At 40.8% G+C, this 19,416-nt stretch overlaps 1 protein-coding gene across 1 annotated transcript; it reads right to left on the bottom strand.

Moving 5' to 3' along the window:
- Positions 1–12,772: 12,772 nt before the first annotated feature.
- On the bottom strand, positions 12,773–18,034 carry LOC131996636 (uncharacterized). Its single transcript, XM_059366197.1, has one exon. It carries the CDS (start codon positions 18,032–18,034, stop codon positions 12,773–12,775), a length of 5,262 nt encoding a protein of 1,753 aa, XP_059222180.1.
- Between the last annotated feature and the right edge of the window lie 1,382 nt (positions 18,035–19,416).

Genomic DNA, 19,416 nt, shown 5'->3' on the forward strand with positions numbered 1-19,416 from the left:
CCTTATTTGAGTCTCATATTGCAATAGTCAGGAAATACTTACTATTTGGGTGGTGTTGTGGGGGTGGGGTGGCCCCGTAGACACTTTTCCCGAATATTGATATCAAATTCGTGTTTTACTCCCAAAGACCATTCATGTGAGCCCCATATTGCTGTAGTCGTAAATTTGACCCCTCTGGCGGATGCTTTTGATTAGAGGCGGCCCCCAAAGACTTGGTCCCATATTTGGATATCAGATTCGTATTCTGCATTCAAATACCTTTAGTTAAGCGCCATATTCCCATGGTCAGAAAATAAGTTCTGTTTGGGTGGTGTTTTGGGGAAGGGGTTGACCCCCAGAAACGTGGTCCCACATTTGGATATTAGATTCGTATTCTACTCGCAAATACCTTTCATTTGAGTCCCATATTGCCATGGTCGGTAAATATGTCCGGTTTAGGGGTGTTTTGGGGCTTGGGGTGGTCCCCCTAGCAGTTGGTCTGACAATTGGATGTCAGATACGTTTTCATATCCTAAATACCTTTCATTTGAGTCCCATGTTGTCGTGATTAGTCTAAATATATGTTTGGTAGGTTTTAGGGTGGGGCAGGCCCCCTAGGTACCCCATCCGAAATTTGGATACAATTTTTTATTTTTAGAGTACTATATGAGAGCACACAAATTTTCGATTAAATCGCACCACCCATCTCCGAGATCTGGCGCTTCTGAAAATTAAGGTAAGGGGGAAAGTCCGCCCCCCTACAGATATCAAAAAATATAGAAACCTTTTTTCACCACGAGATCATCATGCACCATCTGTGAAAAATTCAAGAAAATCGGTTTAGACGTTTCTGAGTCTATAAGGACCACACTAACATGCAAATAAACAAGTAAAAGCGTGCTAAGTTCGGCCGGGCCGAATCTTATATACCCTCCACCATGGATCGCATTTGTCGAGTTCTTTTCCCGGCATCTCTTCTTAGGCAAAAAAGGATATATGAAAACATTTCCTCTGATATTAGAGCGATATCAAGATATGGTCCGGCTTTGACCACAATTAAATTATATGTTGGAGACCTGTGTAAAATGTCAGCCAATTCGAATAAGAATTGCACCCTTTGGGGGCTCAAGAAGTAAATAGAGAGACCGATTTATATGGCAGCTGTATCAGGTTATGAACCGATTTGAACCTTAATTGACACAGTTGTTGAAAGAAAATTTCAGCCAAATCGGATAGGAATTGGGCCCTCTAGAAGCTCAAGAAGTAAAGACCCCAGATCGGTTTATATGACAGCTATATCAGGTTATGAACCGATTTCAACCATACTTGGCACAGTTATTCGATATCATAACAAAACACGTAGTGCAAAAATTCATTCAAATCGGATAAGAATTGCGCCCTCTGGAGGATCAAGAAGTCAAGACCCAAGATCGGTTTATATGACAGCTATATCAGGTTATGGACCGATTTAAACCATACTTGGCACAGTCGTTGGATATCATAACAAAACACGTCGTGCAAAATTTCATTCCAATCGGATAAGAATTGCGCCTTCTAGAGGCTCAAGAAGTCAAGACCCAAGATCGGTTTATATGGCAGCTATATCAAAAGACGGACCGATTTGAACCATACTCGGCACATTTATTAAGTATCATAACAAAACACGTCGTGCAAAATTTCATTCCAATCGGATAAGAATTGCGCACTCCAGAGGCTCAAGAAATCAAGACCCCAGATCGGTTTATATGGCAGCTATATCAGGTTATAAACCGATTTGAACCATACTTAGCACAGTTGTTGGATATGATAACAAAACACGTCGTGCAAAATTTCATTCCAATCGGATAAGAATTGCGCCTTCTAGAGGCTCAAGAAGTCAAGACCCAAGATCGGTTTATATGGCAGCTATATCAAAAGACGGACCGATTTGAACCATACTCGGCACATTTATTAAGTATCATAACAAAACACGTCGTGCAAAATTTCATTCTGATCGGATAAGAATTGCGCACTCTAGAGGCTCAAGAAGTCAAGACCCAAGATCGGTTTATATGGCAGCTATATCAAAACATAGACCGATATGGCCCATTTACAATACCAACCGACCTACACTAATAAGAAGTATTTGTGCAAAATTTCAAGCGGCTAGCTTTACTCTTTCGGAAGTTAGCGTGCTTTCGACAGACAGACGGACGGACGGACGGACGGACGGACAGACGGACGGACATGGCTAGATCGACATAAAATGTCGCGACGATCAAGAATATATATACTTTATGGGGTCTCAGACGAATATTTCGAGTAGTTACAAACAGAATGACGAAATTAGTATACCCCCCATCCTATGGTGGAGGGTATAACAAACACAAATTGATTTTTATACCCTCCACCATAAGATGGGGGTATACTAATTTCGTCATTCTGATTGTAACTACTCGAAATATTCGTCTGAGACCCCATAAAGTATATATATTCTTGATCGTCGTGAAATTTTATGTCGATCTAGCCATGTCCGTCCGTCTGTCCGTCCGTCCGTCCGTCTGTCTGTCGAAAGCACGCTAACTTCCGAAGGAGTAAAGCGAAAGCTAGCCGCTTGAAATTTTGCACAAATACTTCTTATTAGTGTAGGTCGGTTGGTATTGTAAATGGGCCATATCGGTCTATGTTTTGATATAGCTGCCATATAAACCGATCTTGGGTCTTGACTTCTTGAGCCTCTAGAGTGCGCAATTCTTATCCGATTTGAATGAATTTTTGCACGTAGTATTTGTTATGATATCCAACAACTGTGCCAAGTATGGTTCAAATCGGTTTATAACCTGATATAGCTGCCATATAAACCGATCTGGGGTCTTGACTTCTTGAGCTTCTAGAAGGCGCAATTCTTATCCGATTGGAATGAAAATTTGCACGACGTGTTTTGTTATGATATCGAACAACTGTACCAAGTATGGTTCAAATCGGTCCATAACCTAATATAGCTGCCATAAACCGATCTTGGGTTTTGACTTCTTGAGCCTCTAGAGTAAGCAATTCTTATCCGATTGGAATGAAATTTTGCACGACGTGTTTTGTTACGATATCCAAGAACTGTGCCAAGTATGGTTCAAATAACCTATAAAGCTGTCATATAAACCGATCTTGGGTCTTGACTTCTTGTGCCTCTAGAGGGCGCAATTCTTATCCAATTTGAATGAATTTTAGCACGTAGTATTTTGTTATGATATCCAACGACTGTGCCAAATATGGATCAAATCGGTTCATAACTTGATATAGCTGTCATATAAACAGATCTGGGGACTTGACTTCTTGAGCTTCTAGAGGGCGCAATTCCTATCCGATTTGGCTGAAATTTCGCAAGACGTTTTTTTATTGTTACTTTCAACAACTATGTCAAATAAAGTACAAGTCGGTTCATAACCTGATTTAGCTGCCATATAAACCGATCTGGGATCTTGACTTCTTGAGCCTCTAGAGTGCGCAATTATTATCCGATTGGCCTGAAATTTTGTACGACGTATTCTCTCATGACCATTAACATACGCGTTTATTATGGTCTGAATCGGTCTATAGCCCGATACAGTTCCCATATAAATCGTTCTCTCTATTTTTCTTCTTGAGCCCACAAAGAGCGCAAGTCTTATTCGAATTGGCTGACATTTTACACAGGTCTCCAACATAAATATAATTTAATTGTGGTCCAACCGGACCATATATTAATATCGCTCTAATAGCAGAGCAAATCTTTTCTCATATCCTTTTTTTGCCTAAGAAGAGATGCCGGGAAAAGAGCTCGACAGATTCGATCCATGGTGGAGGGTATATAAGATTCGGCCCGGCCGAACTTAGCACGCTTTTACTTGTTATATATAGGAAGAATAGGGTCGGAAATGAATATTTCGATGTGTTGCAAATGAAATGACAAAATGAATATACCCCCATCGTTCGTTGGTGGGTATACAAAATCTTTTTATTTCCTTGGCTTCCACAACAAAAAAATGATTTCCCTAATATTTTATGACCATTAAGCGATGAAAGCAGGATTTAATGATTTTGGCATAAAACAGCATCTGCTGTCAAAAGAAGTATGATTATTGCCATAAATTTATTTTTATACCCTCCACCATAGGATTGGGGGTATACTAATTTCGTCATTCTTTTTGTAACTACTCGAAATATTCGTCTGAGACCCCACTAAGTGTATATATTCTTGACCGTCGCTACATTTTATGTCGATCTAGCCATGTCCGTCCGTCCGTCCGTCTGTCTGTCGAAAGCACGCTAACTTCCGAAGGAGTAAAGCTAGCCGCTTGACATTATGCACAAATACTTCTTATTAGTGTAGGTCGATTGGTATTGTAAATGAACCATATCGGTCCATGTTTTGATATAGCTGCCATATAAACCGATCTTGCGTCTTGACTTCTTGAGCCTCTAGAGAACGCAATCCTTATCCGATTGGAATGAAATTTTGCACGACGTGTTTTGTTATGATATCCAACAACTGTGCAAAGTATGATTCAAATCGGTTCATAACCTGATATAGCTGTCATATAAACCGATCTGGGATCTTGACTTCTTGTGCCTCTAGAGGTCGCAATTATTATGCGATTTGTCTGAAATTTACGGATCCTCTCAAGCCCATCAACATACGTGTTTATTATGGTCTGAATCGGTCTATAGCTTGATACAGATCTCTCTATTTTACTTCTTGAGCCCCCAAAGGCGCTATTCTTATTCGAATTGGCTGACATTTAACACAGATCTCCAACATATAATTTAATTGTGGTCTAAACCGGATCATATCTCGATATCGCTCTAATAGCAGAGCAAATCCTTTCTTAAATCCTTTTTTTGCCTAAAAAGAGATGCCGGTAAAAGAACTCGATAAATGCGCTCCATGGTGGAGGGTATATAAGATTCGGCCCGGCCGAACTTTGCACGATTTTACTTGTTTTAAGATAGGAACCAATAAATGCAATAAGACATAAAAAAATTTCCGTATTTCGACAAGCCAATTTCCCCAAAATATGACGGAATAAATTGTTGTAACTGGTTTTAGGCGCCCACATTACGATACCCCTTTTCTAACTTGAGCTAGAATTTTTCTGATGCAGTTGTATTCTTGGGTATTTTTTTCGTTAATGGATTAATGCAATTTTGCAATTTTTCACAATTTTTATACCCTCCACCATAGGATGCGGGGTATACTAATTTCGTCATTCTGTTTGTAACAACTCGAAATATTCGTCTGAGACCCCATAAGTATATATATTCTTGATCGTCATAACATTTTAAGTCGAACCAGACATGTCCGTCCATCCGTCCGTCTGGCCGTCCGTCCGTCCGTCTGTCTGTCGAAGGCACGCTAACTTTTGAAGGCTAAAGCCTAGCCGCTTGAAATTTTGCGCAAATACTTTTTATCAGTGTAGGTCGGTTGGGATTTTAAATGGGCTATATTGGTCCACGTTTTGATATAGCTCCCATATAAACCGATCTGGGGTCTTGACTTTTTGAACCACTAGAGGACGAAATTTTTATCCGATTTGGCTTAAATTTTGCATGAGCTGTTTTGTTATGACTTCCAACAACTGTATTAAGAATGGTTGAAATCGGTCCATAATTTGTCCCCTTTGGGGATGTTTTTGGAGAGAGGCTGCCCCCCAAGCACTTGCTCCCATATTTGGATATCAGATTCGAATTCTACACTCAAATACCTTTTATTTAAGCTCCATATTCCCATGGTGAGAAAAAGTTCCTAAATACCTTTCATTTGAGTCCCATATTGTCGTGATTAGTCTAAATATATGTTTGGTAGGTTTTAGGGTGTGGGGGCCCGCTAGGTATCCAATTCGAAATTTGGATACCAAATTTTTATTTTTAGGGTACTATATGAGAGCACACAAAATTTCGCTTAAATCGCACCACCCTCTCCGAGATCTGGCGTTTCTGAAAATTAGGGTAAGGGGGAGGGTCCACCCCCTTCAGATCAAAAAATGTAGTAAATGTAGCATCTGTGTAGCATCTATAAGGAACTCACAAACAAACAAACAAACAAACCTACAAACAATCAAAAATTGATTTTTATACCCTCCACCATAGGATGGGGGGTATACTAATTTCGTCATTCTGTTTGTAACTACTCGAAATATTCGTCTGAGACCCCATAAAGTATATATATTCTTGATCGTCGCGACATTTTATGTCGATCTAGCCATGTCCGTCCGTCCGTCCGTCTGTCTGTCGAAAGCACGCTAACTTCCGAAGGAGGAAAGCGAAAGCTAGCCGCTTGAAATTTTGCACAAATACTTCTTATTAGTGTAGGTCGGTTGGTATTGTAAATGGGCCATATCGGTCTATGTTTTGATATAGCTGCCATATAAACCGATCTTGGGTCTTGACTTCTTGAGCCTCTAGAGTGCGCAATTCTTATCCGATTTGAATGAATTTTTGCACGTAGTATTTGTTATGATATCCAACAACTGTGCCAAGTATGGTTCAAATCGGTTCATAACCTGATATAGCTGTCATATAAACCGATCTGGGGTCTTTACTTCTTGAGCTTCTAGAGGGCCCAATTCCTATCCGATTTGGCTGAAATTTTCTTTCAACAACTGTGTCAATTAAGGTTCAAATCGGTTCATAACCTGATACAGCTGCCATATAAATCGGTCTCTCTATTTACTTCTTGAGCCCCCAAAGGGTGCAATTCTTATTCGAATTGGCTGATATTTTACACAGGTCTCCAACATATAATTTAATTGTGGTCAAAGCCGGACCATATCTTGATATCGCTCTAATATCAGAGGAAATCTTTTCATATATCCTTTTTTGCCTAAGAAGAGATGCCGGGAAAAGAACTCGACAAATGCGATCCATGGTGGAGGGTATATAAGATTCGGCCCGGCCGAACTTAGCACGCTTTTACTTGTTTTGCCTAAAAAGAGATGCCGGGAAAAGAACTCGACAAATGCGATCCATGGTGGAGGGTATATAAGATTCGGCCCGGCCGAAATTAACACGCTTTTACTTGTTTTCAACTGTGTTAGTGAGCCCATCACTGAAAATAAGTATATAAATAAGGTATTGAAGCAATGGTGGCCAAAATTAAAATAAGATTGTGAGTATGCGAGAATTACTCAACATTATTTTTATTACATTTCTCTCTTTGCATGAAAATTCGCAACAAATACAGTACAAATGCCCTTGAAGCCGTCACACCTAATAAGGTTCTTAAGTCTTCTTACTTAAGACGAAATGCGTCCCATAGTGGTTGGAGTGTGCTGCTATCTCCGGCTTTCGTTTTCCATTTGCAAAGAAAATCTGCGATCATTGAGCTCGTCTCGAAAGAGAAACGGACAAGAATTGTGAAATTCAATGATCTTCGCCCCAACAGGCAAAAATTTTGAAAATTAAAAAGTTCGGCAGAGCCCTGTCGGTATTCGAACCTGGGCACACGGAGCAACACCGAGGGCCGTCGCTGTTGTCTAACGTTCGAAGCCATCAATACATCTTCCAATAGATGCACAGAGTCATGTGTACCACGGAAGTAGTGTAATTGTCGCAGAAAAAAAGTCTGTCATTTCAAAAAAACACATGCATTATGAAAAAGTACAGCTAATAGACAGGGTTGTCGAGCGTGCTTAATGAGGAAATTGTATCATCGAAGCGTTTTCGCAACTAATACGATTCAAATACAACATACCAACGCACGGCCTTTGAAGCCATCGCACCTAACATGTTTGAAATATATTCAAACCAAAGACGAAACGCGTCCCATAGTGGTTGCTGTGTGTTGTTATCTCCGCCTTTCCTTTACCATTTATAAAAAATCTCCGATCATTGAGCTCGTCTCGAACGAGGAACATAAATTTTGTGGTGTGTGTTGCGATATCTGGCTTTAATTTTCCGACTGCAAAGAAAAACTTCGATCATTAAGCTGGTCTCGAAAGAGAAACAAACAAAACAAATGTGAAAATTAATTGTTTTCGCCCTAACAGGCAAAAAACTTAATAATTAAAATTCATTTATCCGACAAAAAGATTAATGTTTTTTTAAAGGGAAATATATTATTTAACAAAATTTTCAATCTCTCCTTTATTTCCTAGAGCTTCATCAGAATAACTTTGTTTTTAAAACGAAAATACAAAAACGATGCATACATCCATGCGCATGTTCATTCGTTGCTGTCTGAACAACGACCGAAACAACGAGCATAAGCGTACGTGTGGATTGAGTATGAAATCTAGTGTAAGGAACATTTAATTTCGGCCACCACTGTACTGAAGCCACTTCTTTTAGAACACCTCACAGAAAATGTGCACATCGTTCATGAGCTCTTATCCATTGTTTGTATTTCAGACGGTTTTGCCTCGGGCAAACACATCTAAATTCATAAATATTTCAAAGCTACATTCGCATTGTATATATTAGTATGTGCATACTTAGCCAAATAAACATAAGCCGTGGCAATGGACCGTTACTAAATGCCGAGATGTTTTGTATTATACCCTCCACCATAAGATGGGGGTATACTAATTTCGTCATTCTGTTTGTAACTACTCGAAATATTCGTCTGAGACCCCATAAAGTATATATATTCTTGATCGTCGCGACAATTTATGTCGATCTAGCCATGTCCGTCCGTCTGTCCGTCCGTCCGTCCGTCCGTCTGTCTGTCGAAAGCACGCTAACTTCCGAAGGAGTAAAGCTAGCCGCTTGAAATTTTGCACAAATACTTCTTATAAGTGTAGGTCGGTTGGTATTGTAAATGGGCCATATCGGTCCATGTTTTGATATAGCTGCCATATAAACCGATCTAGGGTCTTGACTTCTTGAGCCTCTAGAGTGCGCAATTCTTATCCGCTCAGAATGAAATTTTGCACGACGTGTTTTGTTGTGATATCCAACAACTGTGCCAAGTATGGTTTAAATCGGTCCATAACCTGATATAGCTGCCATATAAACCGATCTTAAGTCTTGACTTCTTGAGCCTCTAGAGGGCGCAATTCTTATCCGATCAAAATGAAATTTTGCACGACGTGTTTTGTTATGATATCCAACAACTGTGCCATGTATGGTTTAAATCGGTTCATAACCCGATTACATATAAACCGATCTTGGGTCTTGACTTCTTGAGCCTCTAGAGGGCACAATTCGTATCCGATTTGGCTGAAATTTTGCATGACGTATTTTATTTTTACTTTCAACAACTGTGTCAAATAAGGTTCAAATCGGTTCATAACCTGATATAGCTGCCATATAAACCGATCTGGGATCTTGACTTCTTGACCCCTTGAGGTCGCAATTATTATCCGATATGCCTGAAATTTTGTACGACGGATCCTCTCATGACCATCAACAAACGTGTTTATTATGGTCTGAATCGGTCTACAGCCCGATACAGATCCCATATAAATCGTTCTCTCTATTTTACTTCGTGAGCCCCAATGTGCGCAATTCTTATACGAATTGGCTGAAATTTTACACAGGTTTCCAACATATAATTTAATTGTGGTCCGAACCGGACCATATCTTGATATCGTTTTAAAAGCAGAGCAACTCTTTTCTTATATCCTTTTTAGCCTAAGAAGAGATGCCGGGAAAACAACTCGACAAATGCGATCCATGGTGGAGGGTATATAAGATTCGGCCCGGCCGAACTTAGCACGCTTTTACTTGTTTTTAACTCATTTTGTCCTAGCGGCTATTCAAGATATTCGACATAAATTTCAAAGGAGGCGGAAACCTTATAAGTTTCATAAGGGTTTTTTATACCCTCCACCATAGGATGGGGGGTATACTAATTTCGTCATTCTGTTTGTAACTACTCGAAATATTCGTCTGAGACCCCATAAAGTATATATATTCTTGATCGTCGCGACATTTTATGTCGATCTAGCCATGTCCGTCCGTCCGCCTGTTTATCGAAAGCACGCTAACTTCCGAAGGAATGAAGCTGGCCGCTTGAAATTTTGCACAAATACTTTTTATACCCACCACCGAAGGATGGGGGTATATTCATTTTGTCATTCCGTTTGCAACACATCGAAATATCCATTTCCGACCCTATAAAGTATATATATTCTTGATCAGCGCAAAAATCTAAGACGATCTAGACATGTCCGTCCGTCTGTCCGTCTGTCTGTTGAAATCACGCTATAGTCTTTAAAAATAGAGATATTGAGCTGAAATTTTGCACAGATTCTTTTTTTTGTCCATAAGCAGGTTAAGTTCGAAGATGGGCTATATCGGACTATATCTTGATATAGCCCCCATATAGACCGATCCGCCGATTTATGGTCTTAGGCCCATAAAAGCCACATATTTTATCCGATTTCGCTGAAATTTGGGACAGTGAGTTGTGTTCGGCCCTTTGGCATCCTTCGTTAAATTAGCCCAGATCGCTTCAGATTTGGATATAGCTGTCATATAGACCGACCCTCCGGTTTAGGGTCTTAGGCCCACAAAAGCCACATTTATTATCCGATTTTGATGAAATTCGGGACAGTGAATTGTGTTAGGCCCATCGACATCCTTCGTCAATTTGGCTCAGATCGGTCCAGATTTGGATATAGCTGCCATATAGACCGATATCTAGGTTTTAGGTTCTGGGACCATAAAAGACGCATTTATTGACCGATGTCGCTGAAATTTGAGACAGTGAGTTTGGTTATGCTCTTCGACGTCCTTCTTCAATTTTGCCTAGATCGGTCCAGATTTGAATATAGCTGCCATATAGACCGAACTCACGATTTAAGGTTTAGGGCCCATAAAAGAGGCATTTATTGTCCGATTTCGACGAAATTTGGGACAGTGCTTTGTGTTATGCAAGTTGGCCCAAATCGGTCCAGATTTGGATATAGCTGCCATGTAGACCGATATCTCGATTTAAAGTCTTGGCCCCATAAAAGGCGCATTTATAATCCGATTTCACTGAAATTTGCACAGTGACTTATGTTCGACATCCGTGCCGTATATAGTTTAGATCGGTATGAGGTATATGAGTATAAGGTATGAAATTTTCACCGAATTTTAATGAAAGGTGGTGATTGTGTATACAAAATTGGAATCGATCTGCAGGAGATATAGGAACGTCTCATGAGCCAATCACAAAGTCCAAGAATTGTTGCTGGTGATAGACTTTATGGTCTCCGCAAGAAGTAGTGGAGAGTGTATTTCCAAGTATTATATAGGAAGAAAACCAATGGAGTAAAAACAAACAAGTGAGGATGGAATTCAAAACTTTGGATTTATTTACAAAGTTGGATCTTACCAGTGCAAAGATTACAAGCGAAAAGAGACAGTTGCCTTGTAAAGTTTTGCGGAAGTCTAATTATGACAAGTATGGTTTTAAAGCAAAATGCATTTAGTTAGATTGGCAAATCTAACTAAACGTCAAGTTATTGGTATTTGGGAGTTTTGTGTATTAATATTAGGGGTTGACACATAGGTAGGGAAAATGCAGGGTTTATGTTCATTGTAACATAAACATTCCGCCCCCTCTTGCAGTATCCTGCAATAAAATTTCTCCACATGCATGACATACTTAGACTTGCCTTCAGTTAATTCATTTATACAAATTCAATTCTTCATTAGTTATATACAATATTATGTACTAAGAATCTAATAGTATATATAGATTGATAGGGGTATGAGATTAATAATAGGTTTATATATTCAGAATAGGTGGTTAATACTTTGCTAAATGTCCTTGTGTCATTAGTTTCAAAATGCAATAAGACTTTAATGGTTAAGAGTGAGTCTGGGATATTTCGGACTAGAGTGTATTCAAATCGAGCAATTACCATAGATAGCCCACCCAAAAATAGTGTTTTGTGCAGTCGGTAAACCTGGCCGGCTTAAGATGCCCTCACAAATAACGCGTGAGTAAATGTCTACACCCAAGATGATGTCAACAGGAGAAGACCTGTAGAATTTAGCATCGGCCAGCATAACATTATTAAAGTTTGTTTTGTAGGAACTGGGCAATGACCTTTCTGGCGTATGGATGGAGATACGGCTGCTTACACGGAGAGTAACTTCGAAATTTATATCGGGATCATATACGGATGTTAATGTGATTGGACAAGCGGTTTCCTCATTAAGGCTATATGTATTTAGCCGTAGCTGATTGACGATTTTCATAGATATACGACTGTATTTAGACCCGGAATCCAAAATACATCGGACTTTAATAATTTCCTTAGAGAATTTTATTTGGACAATTGCTGTGGGTAGCAAAGTAATTATATTTTGTTTGAGGATTGTCGACAAGGATACAGTGGATGATTTAGCTTGGGACCCAGAAGCAGATTTAATTTCCGGTTTGGACTTGTGGGGAATTGGATTTGGATTATTTGATCGTGATCTCGAGGAACGGTTCTGATGTGTAGATTCTGTGCTTTGTCTATGTCTATGCAGTGCCTCACTATCTTGCTGAAGCCTGGGATGTAGATGGAGTAAAGAATGGTGTTTTTGATGACAGTATCGACAGCCAGTTGTGGTAAAACATCTCCCTTGAGAGTGGGTGTGAGCTAGGCAGTTCTTACAGTACCCATACATATCCACAACCTGGAGGCGCTTGGTGGTATTCATCTCTAGGAATCTCTTACACTTACGTAATGCATGGGGGTGTCTGCATACTCTACACACATATGATCGGTTTCCTTTCGTCGATGAGTGATTTGGTTTTGGATGGTCACGCATATTGAGCTAAGATAAATCATAATCGATTATGTTGTCGTCATGTTGTATATTTTTAAAGTAAATAGGCATGTGAACGAAAAGGGAATCAGGAAGATGGATCGCTGTTTATAACCACGAGTTTGGTAATTGGTCTTGTAATAGCGCCTTTCTCTGTTAAAAGGTCGGCTACACGGACGCGACCATCATTGCCAGGATGAACTTTTATGACTCTTCCTAATCGCCAGGCGTTAGGTGGCATATTTTCTTCTTTTACTACGACCAACATATTCTCACTTAAGTTTTCGGAGGGCTTTTTCCACTTATTTCGTTTATGTAACTCTTTGAGGTACTCCTCTTTCCAACGAGTACAAAAGTGTTGGTGAATAACTTTCAAACGCTGCCATCTATTGATAAGTGACCTAGGAGATTCCTGAATATTTGGATCTATTGGCGTTAAGATAGGAGCCCCTATCAAGAAATGACCCGGAGTAAGTGCGGAAAGAATGGATGGATCTTCGGATAGAGGACATAATGGGCGGGAGTTTAAGCAAGCCTCGATTCTGGAGAGTAATGTTTGAAATTCTTCAAATGTATGCTTGAAATTCCCAGCCATTTTACGAAAGTGGGACTTGAAACTTTTTACCCCAGCTTCCCATAGTCCCCCCATGTGCGGGGCTCCAGGTGGAATAAAATGCCATGAAATATTCTGATGGGCATAGTTGGACTCGACAGCTTGCTGGGTGGTCAGGAAGAAATTCTTGGCAATAACTTTCGAGGCACCCACGAAATTGGTACCGTTATCAGAATGGATGTGGAGAGGACAACCTCTTCTGGAAACAAATCTGTCAAATGCAGCTAGGAACGTATTAGTGGATAGATCTGATGTTCCTTCGAGGTGAATTGCTTTCGTAGAAAAGCATACGAACAAGCAAGCGTACCCTTTAGTAATGCGGCAGGATCGGCCGGCATAATACTTTATGTCAAAGGGTCCTGCAAAATCCACCCCTGTGTGGGTGAATGGTCTAGAAAATTCGGATCTTTCGGGGGGCAATGCGGACATTATTTGCTCCTGAAGTCTGTGCTTGTACACAATGCATGGCTTACACTTATTGATCGTAGTCTTTATCAAGTTCTTAGCTCTTACAATCCAGAATTGTGAACGAATAAGCCTAAGGACTAGTTGATTACCTCCGTGAATCGAAATCTCATGAATGAATTTCACCAACAACCGAGAGTATTGACAATTATACGGAAGGATGATTGGGTGTTTCTCGTCATAGGACAAAGCTGGAGATGAGACAAGTCTACCGCTTATTCTTATGATGCCCTCCACATCAAGGAATGGATTCAAATTCAAAATGGAACTTCCAGAAGGAATCTGTTTCTTAGAAGATAGGGCTAGATATTCGTTTGGGAAAAAGGCCTTCTGCGTCATCAAAATAAGTCGATTTCGAACTAGTTTAACCTCGGAAGTGTATATGTTCTTGTCCTTTCGGTTGAAACTAGACCTAAAATTTGGATGAGTGCGGTAGAAAAAACGATAAACATATGCCATAACTCGGACTGCCCTTGCAAATGAGGAAAATCTTTCGAGGACATCTTCAAATTGGCTGAAGTAGGAAAAATGCACTTGCACACTCTTTCTTTCGATTTCAATCGTGTCCTTCGGATAATCTTCAAGAGTTGGCCAGCTCTCCCCAGGGTCACTCAACCATGGAGGACCATGCCACCACATCTGGTTGGTCGCAATCTCCTCTGGGTGGGCACCGCGGCTTGCCAAGTCAGCAGGATTGTGCTCTGACCTCACATGATACCAGTTTGATGGGCTCACGACCTGAGTGATCTTCGATACTCTGTTGGCTACAAATGTAGACCAACAACTTGGAGGTTTTGCCAGCCACGACAAAACAATCGTCGAATCGGTCCAGCAGAAAATTGTATAATTCTGAATCGGTAGCTCTGGAATCAAATGATCCAGCATTTCTGATAAAAGTGTAGCCCCACATAGCTCGAGTCTAGGAATTGAGATAGACTTCAGTGGTGCCACCTTAGTTTTACATGAAACTAAATGGACGAAATTGGACTGGCCATCACTTATACGGACATAGATAGCAGCAGCGTACGCCTTTTCCGAAGCGTCACTGAAACCATGGAACTGAACGGTACACTGTGGACTAAAACCGACCCATCTTGGAACCTGTATGTTATTAATAGAGGGATAGGCGTGCTGAAACGACTTCCATCTAGGTAATGACTCTGGAGAAATCTCGTCATCCCATTTGGTACCTTCAGCCCAAATGTTCTGCATTATCAGTTTGGCCGTCACAACACATGGAGCAAGCCAGCCGGCCGGATCAAAAAGCCTGGAGATCTGTGAAAGCACTTCCCTCTTTGTATACCTGCAGTTGCTAGGAAATGGCGTTGCAGTAAAGAAGAATGCATCCAATGATGCATTCCAACGTATCCCTAACGTCTTCGTTGTAGAGCGATTATCGAACTCAAGGAAATCTTCATAAAGAAGCTGATCAGATGGAAGATCTGAGAGGATTTCTCTCGAATTAGAGGTCCATTTTCTCATAGAGAACCCCGCCGATTGCAAAGCCTTCATTAACTGGATTCTGGAGTCAATAGCGTCCTGAATACTGTGGGCACCCGCCAAAGCGTCGTCAACATACATGGAATTTCGTAGGATTTCAGACCCAAGTGGGTATAATGAACGTATATCGTCTGCCAATTGCCTAATAGTTCGAATTGCCAAAAAAGGGGCGCAATTGACCCCAAAGGTCACAGTATTGAGTTCGAACTCTCGAATATGCCCATCAGGATTCTGCCGAAATAGTATACGTTGATATGGTCGTTGCTCGGGAGTGACCAAAATCTGTCTATACATTTTCGTTATGTCTCCATTAAAGACGTAGCGATAAAATCTCCACCGCAGTATAAGCACGACGAGGTCCTGTTGCAGCACAGGACCAGCGTGTAAAACCTCGTTCAAACTAGAACCTCTAGATGTAGGAGAAGAAGCATTGAAGACTACCCGGACCTTCGTAGTCGTACTATCCGGTTTCACTACGGCGTGATGTGGCAGATAATAATGTCTGGAACAATCAGATTCGTCTCGGGGAAATACCTCAGTCATATGCCCTAAGGAAATGTAATCTAAAAGGACTTTGTCATACTCTGCCTTGAAGTGTGGATTTCGAATAAGCCGGGCTTCATTCCGATGAAACTGTGCCAAGGCACTATTTCTGGAAGGACCCAAAACTGTCTCCCTTTGGAACTCTTCCCTGAACGGAAGGGTTACTATATACCTCCCTTCGCAGTTCCTTTTAGTCGTTGCAACGTACAAATCCTCGCAAAATTGATCGGCAGGGGATAGGAATGTCTTTCGAGGAAGGTCCTCCACCTCCCAGAAACGTGAAATCTCCTCATTTAAGGAGATTTCGCAAAAATAGGAAACAATCTTGGATATGTGTTTGGGTTCCGCAGGAACTGGTCCTGTAAGGATCCATCCAAACACTGTTTCCTGTGCCAATAATGAACCGCAAATTCCATGCCTTACGCCAGGAAGCATAATGAAGGGGAATATATCACCTCCTATCAAAATATCAATCTTCGAGCTCTCATAGAACCTAGGATCAGCCAACGGAATATCTGGCAAGTCGGAAATTGATTCAGGGTCAATAGTTCTTGACGGAAGCCTCCCTGACAAATGAGGTACGACAAGTGCCGCCGCAGTGAATCGAAAACTCTCATCTTTACTCGAACCTAATACGAATGAACATTCCCTTTGGACGGAAGCGGAAGTAGTATTGTTCAATCCTAAAATCTCAGCACAGGCCCGTTTGAACGGGAGTTTCAGGTTATGGAACAGTTTCTCAGAAACAAAGGTGCCCTCAGATCCTGAATCCACTAAAGCCCTAGCAAGGTACTGCAAACCATTGTGGCACACCGTGACCAAAGCTGTGCCAAGAAGAACGGCCTTAGACTGGCTGGAAAAGCAGCTCTGTATAATTCCACCTCCGGTGTTAGTGGACTGTATATGGACTGCATTGGTATTGTTCGGAGATGGCGAAGGATTGGAAGCAATATTCGAGTTGGATTGGGTAGGAATTGTAGAATCTTGTTCCCGATGAAGTAGCGTATTGTGGCGTTTGCCACATTTGTAACAGGAAAACTTGCTTGAGCAATTTTTCACGGAGTGCACTTTAGAGAAGCAATTGAGGCAGAGATTGTTTCTCTTTATCTCATTCAATCTCTGATTCTGAGTCATCTCCAGAAATTTAGGACATTTCCGAATCACGTGGCTTTCACCTGTGCACAGTCGACAGTTCGACAGTGTCACCTTATTCTGAAACGTCTTAATGGCTTTGTTACCATCTCTCGGATTGGACTTATCGGACACTTGCCTTGGACTGGAGCAAGCTGACTCCTTTCTGCGGATCTCCGATACAGATTCAAGTGTTCGGTGACGATTCGTCAAAAACAAATCAAAATCAGACCATCTTGGTATCACCGTCTTATCAAGAAGAGATTGCTCCCAGAGCGTAAGAGTAACATCTGGGAGCCGATTAGAACATATAAAGACAAAAATAGGGTCCCAACTCTCAACATCTATAGCATAGAGCTTCAACAAAGAAATGCAACCATTGATATCTCTTTGCAAATTCTTCAGGGCAGTACCCGTTTCGGTCTGAATCAAAGGTAAATTGAAGAGAGTCTTTAGTTGGATATTCACTAAGACTCTTTTGTTCTCGTATCGGGCACACAGGTTCTTCCAAGCAATAGAAAAGTTCTCGTTAGTCAAAGGCACCTTTTTTACGATGTCATTTGGCTCCCCTTTCGTTCGTTGATTGAGATGGAACAATCTTTCAACTGGGGTGAGCCTTGGGTTCTTAATACATATAGCGGTGAACATATCTCGGAAGGTAGGCCAAGCTGGATAATCACCGCCGAAGACTGGGACCTCACAGGGTGGAAGCTTAAAACCTGGTTGTTGAATTGGAATTGAAGTGGGATCGGTGCGAGGAGCGGGCATCTCCTGAAGCAATTCTCCTAAGTGCGCAACACAGCGACAGTATGTATCAAAAGCATTCCTAAATTTGAACTTCACGGTCTCTATCTCGGAAGCGATATCTTCGTTTCCTTTAGATGTCTTAGCATCAGTCTGAGCCTCCTCGACAGCCTCAATTTCGAAGTCGGAAAGGCACTCTTCATATGAGGCCCTTAATCTTTCCCAGATATCTTTGACTTCGTCTTTATGGGTCTCAATGACAAACCTAGACGTTAATTGGGTCCGCTTATCATTCAAATTTGCCTCAAATTCGACCAGTCTATCTGAAAGTCGTATAAATCTATCCAAAGACATGGTGGCAATAAGGACCGATGTGATATGGGCGCGAGATTAATATGGGCTAGACTGGTGGGTCAAGAATTTAGAGTACCGCAAAAACCCTCCTATCAAAGCATAGAAAGAAGGACAAAAATCGTAATATATATGACCCAAGAGCCCAATAGAAAAATATCTATTAGAGACCGGGAGACAAAAATATCCTGTCCGAAAACATAGACCTCCCAATGAGACCCTTTTCGAAGAAACTAAATGCAAAACTTCGATATGTACCACAACCAAAAAAACCTTTCTAGAATTCGATCCAAATGAGTTCCTAAAACCCAAATAATTTCATTTAATTTAATTCAATTTAGTATCAGCATTTACTTAATGTGAAACAAATACTGGTATCTGGACATCCGAGGAAATTGAACTTACGTATATCAACAGCTCATAATATCGCTACGAATTTCTAGACAAAGAACCACTGTAGAATACACGCCAGGCCTATGTAAAGTCATGACGTCATAAGACAGCTGATACAAGAAATTTATATTCAAAGTTCAATGACCCCGAAATGGATGAGAGAATGAAGGCGCAGTGAAAAACAAAACAAAAACGAAGACTCTCTGTATGTGGGTTGAGGTATGGCTTGAAATTCCACTCAAGAGAATGAGAGCTCCGATTACAAACAACCTCACGGCAGTTCACAACGGTGATGGGATTAAGATATTGTTGGGACTTCCAAGCCTGTGTTGGAACTATTACTTCGGAAAGTACTCATCTCGAAAGGTAAATAGCATTCCCGTCTATTGCAATACCAATTGTCACAAAGAGATGTTATAGAAAAGATATAAAGCAGCAATCGTATGGAATCTATGTCACAGTGATATGTGCCTGCACTAGTAATACCGATCAGAAGTGGTGTCATCAAACAATTGTACCCCTGTGGTACGAGTTGTCCGCACTGACATATAGTTTCTACTGAAGTAATGAGTGGAAGCAAGACCACTGCCAAGCAAAAGAAATCAATTGGGACGATAAATCCAAAGAGAGTTATTCTCTTATTTCTCCTACTCGCGAGAATATGAAACACAATGAAATTGATTCCAATATAAAATAGAAGTGCACGTCTAATATGGAGCGGGGAGTAGGTGAGATGGGAGTATGGTGCTAAGTACAAAGGAGTAGAGGGGAGGATGGGAGCTGGTGTGCTGTTGCTACAGGAAATTTAGAAACTACTGAGATGGCGGGATGAGAACGATTACAATAAAAATGCAAGCAAATGGATTGATATCAAGATTTGGGGGAGGGGAGAAAGTCATGGAACATATAAAAAGCTGCAAAAAAATACAACATTCATGCATACATATGCTGCATATTACAGTGCACAATGTTTTTCGCATTGGCTACTGACT

The sequence above is a fragment of the Stomoxys calcitrans genome, chromosome 1 (genome assembly GCF_963082655.1).
Source record: "Stomoxys calcitrans chromosome 1, idStoCalc2.1, whole genome shotgun sequence".
Classification (NCBI taxonomy): Eukaryota; Metazoa; Arthropoda; class Insecta; order Diptera; family Muscidae; genus Stomoxys; species Stomoxys calcitrans.

Excerpts from the sequence above, each read along its gene's own strand:
- LOC131996636 (XM_059366197.1), bottom strand. The coding sequence starts at position 18,034 with ATGTCTTTGGATAGATTTATACGACTTTCAGATAGACTGGTCGAATTT.